The 13,564-nt window shown below is 41.5% G+C and overlaps 1 protein-coding gene across 1 annotated transcript in view; it reads right to left on the reverse strand.

The window, feature by feature from the left end:
• The window catches only part of ptprz1b (protein tyrosine phosphatase receptor type Z1b), a 35,848-nt gene that overhangs the window by 11,427 nt on the left and 10,857 nt on the right, over positions 1-13,564 (reverse strand). The window contains exons 2-10 of the mRNA XM_081723772.1: positions 12,400-12,468; positions 5,374-5,550; positions 4,739-4,890; positions 4,394-4,489; positions 4,213-4,279; positions 3,832-3,989; positions 2,751-2,898; positions 2,027-2,211; positions 1,728-1,854 (exon numbers count right to left, since the gene is read on the reverse strand). Of these exons, the coding sequence (XP_081579898.1) occupies positions 1,728-1,854; positions 2,027-2,211; positions 2,751-2,898; positions 3,832-3,989; positions 4,213-4,279; positions 4,394-4,489; positions 4,739-4,890; positions 5,374-5,550; positions 12,400-12,468 (1,179 nt within the window). The remainder of the gene's footprint in view (positions 1-1,727; positions 1,855-2,026; positions 2,212-2,750; positions 2,899-3,831; positions 3,990-4,212; positions 4,280-4,393; positions 4,490-4,738; positions 4,891-5,373; positions 5,551-12,399; positions 12,469-13,564) is intronic.

Below are 13,564 nucleotides of genomic sequence, written 5' to 3' on the forward strand. Positions count from 1 at the left end.
TGTAAAAAGATTCCCACTCATATTTAAAAGATCATAACTGAGATTATGAAATTGCATGCTAGTAAAAGGTTTGAAAAAAACCTGAATGGATGTATGTTTTTCATAGTCTAAAAGGCATTTAAATCTAATGGTTTATGTTTAAATTAATATTTAAGACAAATAGTTCAAGTTTATAGCCTATATATGAATTGATTTCCAAAACAAACAAACAAATAAAAATGATATATATATATATATACACACACACACACACACACACACACACACACACACACACACGCACACACACACACACACACACACACAGACATGCACACACACACACACACACAGTACTGTGCAAAGGTTTAAGGCATCTAAAACTGTAAACTAAGAATCCTTTCAAACACAAATAATAATTGTTTATTTTTATCAATTTACAAAATGCAAAGTGAGCGAACAAAAGAAAAATCTAAATCAAATCAATATTTGGTGTTCCTACCCTTTGCCTTCAAACCAGCATCAATTCTTATAGGTACACTTGCACAAAGTCAGGGGTATTGTAGGATTATAGTCAGGTATATGATCAAACAATTATACCATTATACAAATTATAACAGGTGCTAATCAATTTCACATGCCAGTTGAAACACAGTAAGTAACTGAAACAGAAACAGCTGTGTAGGAAGCCTAAAACTGGGTGAGGAACAGGCAACGTTAAGGATGGTAGATGCAGTGGTCGGCCAAGGAAACCTAATGCATCAGATGAAAAACACATCAAGTTTATTTCCCTTCGAAATCAGAAGATGTCCAGCAGTGCCATCAGCTCAGAACTGGCAGAATCCAGTGGGAACTAGGTACTGTCCAGAGAAGTCTGGCCAGAAGTGGTCTTCATGGAAGAGTTGTAGCCAAAAAGCTATACCTCTGACAGGGAAACAAGGTCAAGCGACTCAACTATGCACGAAAACATAGGATCTGGGGTGCAGAAAAATGGCAGCAGGTGCTCCAGTCTGATGAGTCAAAATTTGAAATATTTGGCTGTAGCAGAAGGCAGTTTGTTCGCCGAAGGGCTGCAGAGCAGTACAATAATGAATGTCTGCAGGCAACAGTGAAGCATGGTGGAGGTTTCCTGCAAGTTTGGGGCTACATTTCTGCAAATGGAATTGGAGATTTTGCCAGGATTAATGGTGTCCTCAATGCTGAGAAATACAGGCAGATACTTATCCATCATGCAATACCATCAGGGAGGCGTATCATTGGCCCCAAATTTATTCTGCAGCAGGACAACAACCCAAAACATACAGCCAATGTCATTAAGAACTATCTTCAGCATAAAAAAGGACAAGAAGTCCTTGAAGTGATGGTATGGCCCCCACAGAGCCCTGATCTCAACATCATCTGTCTGGGATTACATAAAGAGACAGAAGGATTTGAGAAAACCTACATCCACAGAAGATCTGTGGTTAGTTCTCCAACAACCTTCCAGCTGAGTTCCTTCAATAACTGTGTACAAGTGTACCTAGAACAATTGATGCTGTTTTGAAGGTAAAGGGTGGTCACACCAAATATTCTCTTCTGTTTATTCACTGCATTTTGTTTATTGATGAAAATAAACTATTAAACACTTCCATTTTTGAAATGATTCTTAATTTACAGCATTTTTTCACGCCTGCCTAAAACTATTGCACAGTACTGTATACATAAATTAAATAATACTTGTTTTTGGCCTGAACTTGTGCAGATATTACCAGGGTCTTCCAGTGGCATGTCCACTATGACCTGGTCACTCATTCGGCCAGTCAGGCCATTGGTACACAGCGCCACCACCTGGACAACGTAGCTGCTGTTGGACAGCAGGTTGTGGATGATGGCTCCCTGTTACACAAATCCAAACCTCAGTTCTCCAAGCTCATTAAGACCACACATCACCTGTGTCAGCATTCCCTGTGCCAACACCGGCCTGTTTACGTGAAGTGAGGAACATCTGACGATACGATAAACCAAAGCGCCACTCGGTGAGCCACAGACAGGGAAGCAGTTGTCTTACCACGTCCTGGTCTCCATCAGTCAGGTACTGCTGTTTGGGTGGGTCTGTGCCCTGCAGTCTCTGGTAGGTGACGGAGTATTTCTCAATGCTGGTGTCGGAGACGACACGCGGCCTCTCCCACATCACCATGATGCTGGTGTAGTTCTGCGGGTCGGCTTGGACGTTTTCAGGTTCTGAGCTGCACACTAAACACAACAGTACAGTTGCTATTTCACAATTGGGGCCAAGGACACTTCAGAATCTAAACATTGAGAAGTGCGCAGTATTTTAATAGGAGCCAGACAGAGAAGCAGACCAGAATAGCACCATGGGTGGAATTTTGCTTAAAGGTTGTTTATGTGACAAAGTCAGCTCCAGAAATACAGCCATATTGGAGGGGTAAAGCGCCAAAGTGAGGTTACCTAGCAACCAACATGCACCAAGAGAAAGACATGAGAGTTTGGGTGGGTAAAGATGAGTGACCTTGAGAGAAACAGCAAGATGCCATGAATGTCTCTCTGGTTGGATCTTTGTGGGTGTATCTCTGGAGTTTCACCTCTGATCTTTCTCTGGGGTTGTCTGTGGTGTATTCACTAATTTACATTTACATTTATCACATATAGATGACCAGAAATTATCCAAAGCAACTTACAATTATATCTGAGTACAACTTGAGTAATTGAGGGATATGTGTGTGTGTGTGTGTGGGTGTGCGTGCGCGCACGTGTGTGTGTGGTGTACCTACTGGGTGTGTGGACGTCCTCTGTGCCCGTGTAGGAGGAGAACACCTGGCCCACAAACTGCTGCTGTTCCCTGTAGTTGTTCTGCAGGTAGTCTGTCAGCATGACATAGCCAGTCTGCTGTGTGGTCATCACATCACAGAACACCTCCAGCTACGCACGCACACACACACATACGTACACGCACACACAAACACACACGCACACGCACACGCACGCACATCCACACATGCGCACACACACATGTGCACACACACACACACACACACACACACACACACATACATCCATACACATGGCAAAAAAGTCAGACAAACATTCCATAACTTTACTCTAGCAGTATAATCTGGTCCATACTTTATTCTGAGAACTGGCTGACACTCCACTGTTTGATCTGGTAAGCAGTTAATAAAATGCTGAATTCGATCATGTTTAAAGTGATCGCATTAAGCTCCATAAATGCATCACATATGTGCTGTTCCATTGCGTGATGAACACAGAGTTATGGGTCACTGTGTGATGAATACAGAGTTATGGGTCACTGTGTGATGAACACAGAGTTATGGGTCACTGTCTGATGGCTCACTACCCAGTCCTCGCTCTCTCTCTCTCTCTCTTTCTCTCCCTCTTTCTCACTACTATGTTTCACTCAGTAACCTCTATCACTCTCTCACTCTGTCTTACTCATTCTGTCATTCTCTCACTTCTACTCTCTCCCTCCTTCCCTCACCCTTTTTTTCCAGATGTCCAGTAGTAAGTTTGATATTCTGCATGTAGCTCTGTCTTTATTCAATTAAATGTTAACAGACATGGTATCAGCCTACAGAACGTCTACCCTATATAGTCAAAAGCCATCTGTACCCTAAATCTGTCTGGCATATTTCAGGAGTGTGTGTGTGTGTGTGTATGTGTGTGTGTCAGTGTGTCTGGGTGTGTGTATGTATGTGTGTGTGTCGGTGTGTCTGGGTGTGTGTATGTGTGTGTGTGTGTGTATGTGTGTGTGTGTGTGTGTGTGTGTGTGTGTGTGTGTGTGTGTGTGTGTGTGTAATCTGAGACTCAGCAGTGAAAGAGGAAGGCAGCTCTGACCTGTGTTTCTGAGATGGGCACTGTGTTTTTGAACACGATCCACTCCACCGTCTCTGTGCAGGGGGGAATGCTGAGAGACCCGTTGTAGATGAAGTATTTGTCTGTAGACTGTGGTAACAGATGGAGCAGAGAGAAGGCACCCAAAGTGCTACTCTTACCTAAAAATGAAAGAATAATATAATGGATATTTAGAACACAATTCTTACGTCTTACTCTTTTACTCTTACTGTGGGCTCTAAGCAGCACTGTACAGCCTCTGTTAACTGTAATTATCAGTGACTCAGCTTGTCAGGACAAAGGTGTTGAGCTTTTAGACAGTGTCTTTCCTTAAAAACACTACGAACGCAAACAAATATAACATAATGATAAAAAAAGACATACCAAAGCGATTAACGCTGCTGACCCCTTCAATTATGGCAGCGTAGTTCTCGTTGTCTTCAATGCTGGCCTGTGAAACATATGTTTCCATATGTTTAGAGATGTTTTGTATGGGGCAGATTGTAGGGCACATGAAGGTCAGAAGGCAGCAGGTTGTGCTGGCCTGCGAAGTTTGCCCGCTCACCTCGAAGAGAACAGCCAGTGCCGTGATCCGTCCACCGGCGTCCAGGGCCTCGTCTAAGGTCGCGAACCTGGACTCCTCATAGCCGTAGATCTGCATCTGTGGGTGACAGCGCGTGTTCCAGTGAGCAGGTGGGAACAGGGGGGAGCATCCACATTTGAAAGCATCGTAGCATCCGATATCTGTCCATTTGGACTAATCCATCTGCAGATTAGTGTAGGATACAGATTATACAGCAAAGGAGATTTGTTTACAGTCACTTTGATAAGCCACTATGTGTGTCATTGGCAAAAGTTCAGACCGTGTGTGTGTGTGTGTGTGTGTGTGTGTGTGTGTGTATGGTTCTACCTCCAGGGGGAACTTGTTTCCACTGAGACTGTGCTCGGAGCCATCAGACGTGGCGTTACAGCGCCCCCAGTGGAAGGTGATGCGAGCCACTCTAACGCGAGAGTGTATCCCTCCACCACTGATGTAGTACTGACCCTTCATCTCCACAATCACTGAGAAAGGGAACCACACACAAACATTAATGCATAGACACACACACGCGTGTGCGCGCACGCACAGAGTGCCTGCCTGGACAACATCCCAGCCCAGGCCGTGGTTCTGTATTACTCAGCTGTTCTGGAGACCCTCTATAGGCCTGTAGAAACACTGTGGTTATTAGTGGAGAAACCACGCTGCCAACAGCCCCATTCAGTCTCTCCTGTCTTTATGCAGGCCTGAGAAGGACAACATGCTGCTTCCATTCACAAGTGCACAAAACAGTCATGACTGCCATTCAGCAAATATTACTCAACAAGGGAACAAGAAACTAGGGAAGAACAGATGACATCCTTGACAAACTTTAATTTTGGCAAGCATACAAATTATGACTCTGGACAATAACAGGAAATGGTAACGATATGACAACACATTTAAATTTGATTTGATTTACATTTTCTGGGACAATGATGAATAGATCTAGGGAACCGTAATCCCACCTGTTTTCCCGTTGTTTGTGATGGTGGAGTCGGATGTGAGCTGCTCCCAGTTCTGGAGATGTAGGTTCTGGTACTGGACCTGGGTCTGGGTGAAGTCCTCGTCGATATCGATGGGCGACTGCTTGGCACCACTACAGGATGGGAACTTCCGCACCCAGTGGCCTTGGTTCAGGGCCCCTGTGGAGATTTAGCGCATGTTTGTCCAGCCTTGTGTTCAGTGTTGCTCTGCACGTCTAACCACAGGTGTAGCTGTACTGAGCACGTTCTGATTCACTGAACGTGGGTTACAGTGTAATCATTGTTTCTTACATTCCTGAGCTAACCTGAGTGGCACAGAGCTTAATCCAGATGAATGACAGAACTGGGTTATATGGATCACATTATGGATACCATTCACTAAAAGAATTAGCCAGCTAATCAGTGAATGCAACCTCACAGAACAGCCCACAACCCTAGAACAGCAACCTCACAGAACAGCCCATAACCCCAGAACAGCAACCTCACCGAACAGCCCACAAACCCAAAACAGCAACCTCACAGAATAGACCACAAAACCCAGAACAGCAGCCTCACAGAACATCCCACAAAACCCAGAACAGCAACCTCATAGAACATCCCACAAACCCAGAACAGAGCAAACCCAGAACAGCCCTTTTTTGATTTAGGGTGCATGTTTTCCAGGTAGGAGGTAAAATACGTCATTCACCATCAGACAGCTAAAATCTTTCCAGTGTAAATCCTAAAACACCTGTCAAAATCTCTTACTTCAGGATATACAGTGTATATCATTAATGATATTCATGATAATAATGGTATTACAGTGTATATCATTAATGATATTCATAATAAAAATGATATTACAGTGTATATCATTAATAAAATTCATGATAATAATGATATTACAGTGTATATCATTAATGATATTCATGACAATAATGATATTAGTGTATATCATAATATCATTAATGATATTAATGATATACTCTGTTAATGTGTAACGTACAAACTTTTCTTCTTTCCAGTGATACTTGTCATCAGATGAAAGAACAGACTTATGAAATATGACGTTTATATGAACTATTAGAATACTGCAAATGCCTTCCTAATTGGCAGCTTTTTACAATCGTTTTAACATTAGTCTCAATACCATGTCCACTTCAAAACTCTTCACACATTCACCATATCAACAGTCGATGGGAACTAAACTGTACGTTGGCTTTGACATACAAGGCCTTCAGTCACCACTTCTTTAAAGATTCATGAATCTCCCAGTCAGTGTTCACATTTACATTTACAGTTACGGCATTTAGCAGACACTCTTATCCAGAGCGACTTACAAAAGTGCTTTGTCAATATATCCTAGTACAGTACAATAGGATAGAATCCAACATACCAATGAACTAGAATACTATAGAATACAGGGATGAATGCTGATACCTAGAAGTGCAAAATACATAAGGTCTATCTTAAACAATGATAAGTGCTATAAACAATAAGTGCTTAAACAACATAAACAATACCCTACAATAAGTACTAAATTAGTCAATCAATATGGGAGCAGTGTCAGTTGTCCTTTAAATATTCTGCAAATAGATGGGTCTTCAGTCTGCGTTTGAAGACTGCAAGGGACTCTACTGTCCAGACATCAAGTGGAAGTTCATTCCACCATCTTGGAGCCAGGACAGAAAATAGTCTCGATGCTTGTCGTCCATGAGACCTGAAGCAAGGTATTTCAAACTGAGCCGTACTTGAGGTTCGAAGTACTCAAGGTGCGGATTGGGCTTTGACCATTGACCTAGGTATGAAGGAGCTGGTTCACCAGCAGCAAAAGTATGAACAACTACAGCACATTTTGGCATCACTTAGACACTCTGTTCAAAACAATTAACTTTTAGTTCAAAACCCAACAAAACTCTGATCACTGTGGGTGGAAATATGTTGCATATTGACAGACAAATGAAAATATGTAATACATAAAACAGATTATTCTGATTTTAGCAGAAAATTTATTCCGTTTTTTTGTTTGCACCCAAACAGTGAAATGTGCGTTTATATTAGAAAATATAGATGTAGTCAGTGGAGAGATTTTTCCACTAGCACTGTGGTACATGTACTGCTGAAACACCTGTCTGTCTTCTCAGCTAGCAATCGACCCAGGGGTTTTGCGTTTGTTTCCATATGTCACCATATATGCCAGGCATACATATTGTTTTTCAGCAAAAGAGAGCTAGAGGCGGGATGCACCAGTATATGTGATTGTAGGAGACAATGTGGCCTCTCACCACTCTTCCCAGTTCAGAGTGGTTTTACGACCCGTCACTGGATGATGTCATTATTCTGCTACCATACTCTCAGCCCCACAAAAGATTTCTTTTCTGCATGGTTTAGTACCACCACCCATGTGACCAGATGTCACTTCTGGACACAATGGCAGCTGGGTGTATGGACATAACAGTGGAACAAATCCAGGGCTGGATAAGGCACTCAAAGGAGATTTTTCCCTCTGTGTATGGAAAGAGACAACATTCAGTGTTGATGAAATCTGTGACCAAATACAGTGGACAGAATGGATGGACCAGGCAGACAGTAGATGTCTGATACTGAGAGGCAGACAAATATGTGTAAATTACTGTATATAGTGAAAGTCTGATTTGGCATTACTGTATTTGTTTGATTTTATATATGTGTATTTTGCAATGTTACAAGTTGTTTGCATTTTGAAGTTAATTTTACATTGAGTGAAGCAGTCTTGTTGGAGAAAGAATGTTATAGTTGTGTTATACTTGTGTTATTGTTGTGTTATAGTTATGTTATAGTTGTGTTATAGTTGTTATAGTTATGTTATAGTTGTGTTATTGTGTTATAGTTGTTATTGTGTTATATTTATGTTGTAGTTGTCTTATAGTTGTGTTATAGTTGTGTTATAGTTATGTTATAGTTGTGTTATAGTTGTTATTGTTATAGTTGTTATTGTGTTAAATTTATGTTGTAGTTATGTTGTAGTTGTCTTATAGTTGTGTTATAGTTGTGTTATAGTTATGTTATAGTTGTGTTATAGTTGTTATAGTTGTGTTATAGTTGTGTTATTGTGTTATAGTTGTTATTGTGTTATATTTATGTTGTAGTTATGTTGTAGTTGTCTTATAGTTGTGTTATAGTTGTGTTATAGTTTTGTTATAGTTGTAGCAGCCTGAGTCACATTTGGATGAAATATCCTGACTTGTTTTGGTGGTTGAAGTGCATTTTGTACCAAAGGTTAACAGATGTGCTGAGGTGTGTGTTACAAATGCATAGTGAAGTGTTTTGCAGAAGTGGACATGGTATTGGAACAAGTGTGAAAATGATTGTAAAAAACTGTAACACTCCTCATAAGACAAGAAGCAGACTGAGGAAAATTGTCCAGTATGGTTATGATGCAGTTACAGAAAACACTTACAATAGATACAGTAGATCATGGAAGATGAAGGCAATGGGTTTTTACTAGGCTGGCCCTAAAATTAATTCAGTCATATTTAACTAATTGTATTCAGGTTGGCTGGAACTTTGGTTCTGTCTCACTTTGTTGATTCAGTCACTTCTTGTCATACTGGTACTGTCTCACTTTGATGATGTGGTCACTTGCTGGCATACTGGTCCTGTGTCACTTTGATGATGTGGTCATTTTCCTGGCATACTAGTTTATCACAGAAATGAAAAACAAATGCCAAGAGACTCAAAACAAAACTACTAAATGTTGTTTTCAAACTTGATCCACTTATACATAAATCTAAGACAGTGTATACTAATATGCTGCTTATTGATAAACTTATTATAAATACTATTCAAAAGTATTTACATTTATCGGACACTTTTATCCAAAGCGACTTATAATTCTGACTGAACAAAACTTGAGGGTTAAGGGTCTTGCTCAGGGGCCCAACAGTGGCAACTTAGCAGAGGTGGGACTTAAAATGGCAACCTTCTGATTACTAGTCAAGTACCTTAACCACTGAGCTAGTATAATCTATCAAAAAGGACATTTAAACTTGGTTAAAAAGGGTAACTGCCAACATATTAACAAATGTAGTTTTTAAACAGTTTTTTAAGAGTACTAGATACAATTAAATAGAAAAGCCACCATGTTGTCTGCCTGTTATGGATTGTATTATTAGTGTGTCCTCCTTTCTGTCTTTGTGATTTATATAACGAGGACTCACAATGGAAATAAATTTTAGGGCTTTATTGTGTTTTCATCCTTGATGATTTTTAAGGTGTGGAATGGCTGTGTGCTTTAAATTATTCAGTCAGTATCTCACTAGGAATCTTGCCAAATGCGGGTGTCCCTGAAGGAGGGTTTGACATATTACCAGCTCTGCTTCATTAGCATCCCACCAACTTGCACATAATTGACTCATATTAACACCTGATTCACATGTCTCTGAATGACTCTAAAGTAGACGGTTGCATCCACATATGCTGCGCAAAAACCCAGCGAGGGTATGTATCATTGCTATTAGTGAGACTGATGTGGTCAAGTGGCACCAGTGCCCAAATTTACTATACCATACACTGTCTGGTCAAGCAGGGGAGTGACGAGGTGATGTCAAGAGATGAAGTGATGTCGCATGACGAGCCTATTAGATACCTCAACTGGCTCTACTGTGACACACCACACCAATGGCATGCCGTAATCAAACACAATCAGCGCTGCTGTGGCAATAAATACCCCAAATTCTGAAGGTAAGTGGTGTCTGGAGGTGGCTTGAGTATATTCATGAAGTGGTCTGAAGGCCACTAATTAACTCTGATGGCAGAGAAGCCTGAACAAGTCCAAATAATAGAACAACCCTGTTACTGTTACCCTGCCTGCTAGTCTGAAGCAGAACAGCATTTAGCCTGAGCACACTGGCAGCACGAGGATAAAACTACTCCCCTGCTCCATCACCAAACCGTGGATACAGCAGACGTCCTGTCCGTAAGGTCTACTCCATAAGGTACACTTCGTAAGGTACATTCGTAAGGTACTTTAGGTAAGGTACTCTTGGTAAGGTCTACTCCGTAAGGTACATTTCATAGGGTACACTCCATAAGGTACTCTCGGTAAGGTCTACTCCGTAAGGTACACTCCATAAGGTACACTTCATAAGGTACTTTAGGTAAGGTACTCTTGGTAAGGTCTACTCCGTAAGGTACATTTCATAGGGTACACTCCATTAGGTACTCTCAGTAAGGTCTACTCCCTCCTTAAGGTCTACTCCGTAAGGTACTCTAGGTAAGGTACTCTCAGTAAGGTATACTCTGGTAGGTCTACTCTGTAAGGTACGCTTGGTAAGGTCTACTCTGTAAGGTACTCTTGGTAAGGACTACTCTGTAAGGTACTCTCTGTCAGATACTCACGGTAAGGTCTACTGTGTAAGTTCTACTCCCGTGAGGCTATTAGTACTTTCACTATTGGGACTGAAAGTAGCAGCCTCCTAATCGACTGTGAGTAGTGCAAGCTGTATCAGCATCTACAGAGCGTGTGTCCTTAAGAGCCTCTGTAAGCTGTGACACAGCGGAGTATGTGCTAACAGAGGATGGGCTACACTCCGGGTCCCACTGAGTCCTTGCCCAAGCTCATCAGAGCATGGAGATTACAGACGGGCTACAGCTCTCATAGCAGATGGGGTGGGACTGGTGCCAAGGAGAAGGCTACACAACTCTGCCATGGCTTGGCTCTGGAGCAACCTAGTCCACGGGGTAGCAAGCTTTGGGACACGCTTGTTCAGAAGACATTAGGACATCCACACAGAAGAGTTTTGTCTTTAAGGACCAGTGGGAGACATTTAGGCAAATGTAAACCTCTTTAGCACTGAACTGAACTGAATAATCAAAAATGTAGCTTCAGTTTGTGATGTCCAAATATTTTTTAATGTATGTAAAGAAAAGCATTTTCATAAGATGATACTGACCCCACTTGGGCCCAAACAAATTAGCATTCAGACCCAAGAACTCACTGAGAAACAGAGGCAAGCACTTTCCATGCGATGGAGTAGCATGTACTGTCCTCCTCTGTGGGGCTGCACTTGTGCTGGGCCCACTCTTTCTCATGGTAATGAATTTACTCACAGCTCAGTGCACACACACACACACACACACACACACACAGACACACACAGACACACACACACACACACACACACACACACACACTTTCCTGGACCTGAGTCTCAGTGCTATAAATCCCTTTACTTGTTTCAAGAGTTTAGGATCTGGAATGAGCTCTCTAAAAGTTGGAGAAACCATGGACCGTGAGTTGTCTAATTTATGTTTGGAGTCAGTAACTGCCAACATGCAGGCGTTAGTTGTCTACAAAAGCAGGTAGTTAGCATGCTATGAGAACAGAATTCGAAACAGAAAAATTAGCATAGAACTGATAGCATAATAATTACAAGGGGTGAAATGTCAAAAGACACTGTACACGACAGTCATGACTAAGTCTGTGGTCTGTACAAACTGATCCAGATTAATACTGATCCAGATTAATACTGATCTTGTTTAGATGTCCTTTAGCGCTCATTCACCTTCAGTCTTGTGTTTTGTCAAGTCACATAAATCCATTAGTTCAGTCATTTTCCATTTAGTTCAGTTACATTCCTAGTTTTGCTTTAGATTCTGGATTTTTCTATCAAAGATGGTGTCTTATGTAGCATTATATGGCACTGTGTTCATTATAAACCTGGATCAATGGCCATTTCAGACTGATGCCACATTTTCAGCAACAGCCATGTATTTTAGTAGAAACCACTGAAGGCCTTTTACTATATAACACTTATCAACTCCGTTTAAAAGACTTTAATCAACTCACAGAAGCTGATCCTCTGTTCTAACCTCAGTGTGGAAGCTGAACGGGTTTGGTGAGGATTCAGAAGTCTCAGGCACAGCTGAGCTCTCCTCACTACCTCCCTGCAGCTCCCATTCGGGAGTGGGGTGTCTGAAACTGATGGGTGTATACAGAGAGGTAGGAGATGGCATAGACCCCAGTGGCGTTTGTTCTCCCAGTCTCACCTGTGTAAGACCAGTCCACATCCTCTGTCAGCCTGCGCTGTTCCCTCTGGTAGCCGCTGGTCATGTCCACTGGAAGGGCAGAGACACACACACAGGGAATAATAGAAAAGTTACATCCTAATCTGAACTTTTCTTAAAGAATAATGGAATAAGAATAACCTTTATTTTCCCAAAATTTAGTATAAGATAGTATAAGATATATAAATAAAAAGAAAAAAGGATTCAAAAATGTAAAAAGATTTTTAAATGATCTTTAAAGGGTCTTCCACCAAGTGAGGGATTTGAAGGGAGCCCAGGGATTCTGGGTAAGCCTGCGTCAGCTGGACAGAGTGCTCATGACTCACCCACAGCATGTGCTGGAATTGAGCCATTTAGCAAAGAGAACAGGATTTTTGTCTGCAATGGAATAAAGTTACTCAAAGCAACTAGATATTAATGTATCAAAGTATTTCCAACAACATTACAGATGGGATGTGTCTTCTAAAAGATGGCAACTCAGGGTGGAAGTGGATTTGTACAGGATTTCTGTTCCAGGGTGATAGAGGTTCAGGCATAATAAAGAGATGGAACACACTGTTTATCTTACTAATGAGCTTTTTAATTAGAGTGACAGCATTACTTCATTACTAACGAGCTTTTTAATTAGAGTGACAGCATTAATTATTTCAGTGTCTTGGGTAAATAAAGGTCTTAGGATCTTAATAACTCTGTGATGAGTAATTATCACTGTAGCAGGTCCAGCACTCTATGAGACTCTTCTTCAAGGACGCAGAGACAACATAGTTATGTAAACTTGCACAAACACAAAACACAGGCAGGGAGTTACAGTACATCTGTGGATTACAGTACAACTGTGGAGTTACAGTACGTTTGTGGAGTTACAGTACGTTTGTGGAGTTACAATACGTCTATGGAGTTACAGTACAACTGTGGAGTTACGGTACATCTGTGGAGTTAGAATACGTTTGTGTAGTCACCGTACGTCTGTGGAGTTAGAGTACGTCTGTGGAGTTAGAGTACGTTTGTGTAGTTACTGTACGTCTGTGGAGTTACTGTACGTCTGTGGAGTTACAAAGTATTGGCTACAAGACTCCATCCCATCTTACCTCTTTCAGAGAGGAATGAAACCCCTTTACTCCTTTGCAGAACCTGGACAAATACAGTC

The sequence above is a fragment of the Electrophorus electricus genome, chromosome 11 (assembly GCF_041902795.1).
Source record: "Electrophorus electricus isolate QZ-2024a chromosome 11, ASM4190279v1, whole genome shotgun sequence".
In the NCBI taxonomy this organism is placed as follows: domain Eukaryota; kingdom Metazoa; phylum Chordata; class Actinopteri; order Gymnotiformes; family Gymnotidae; genus Electrophorus; species Electrophorus electricus.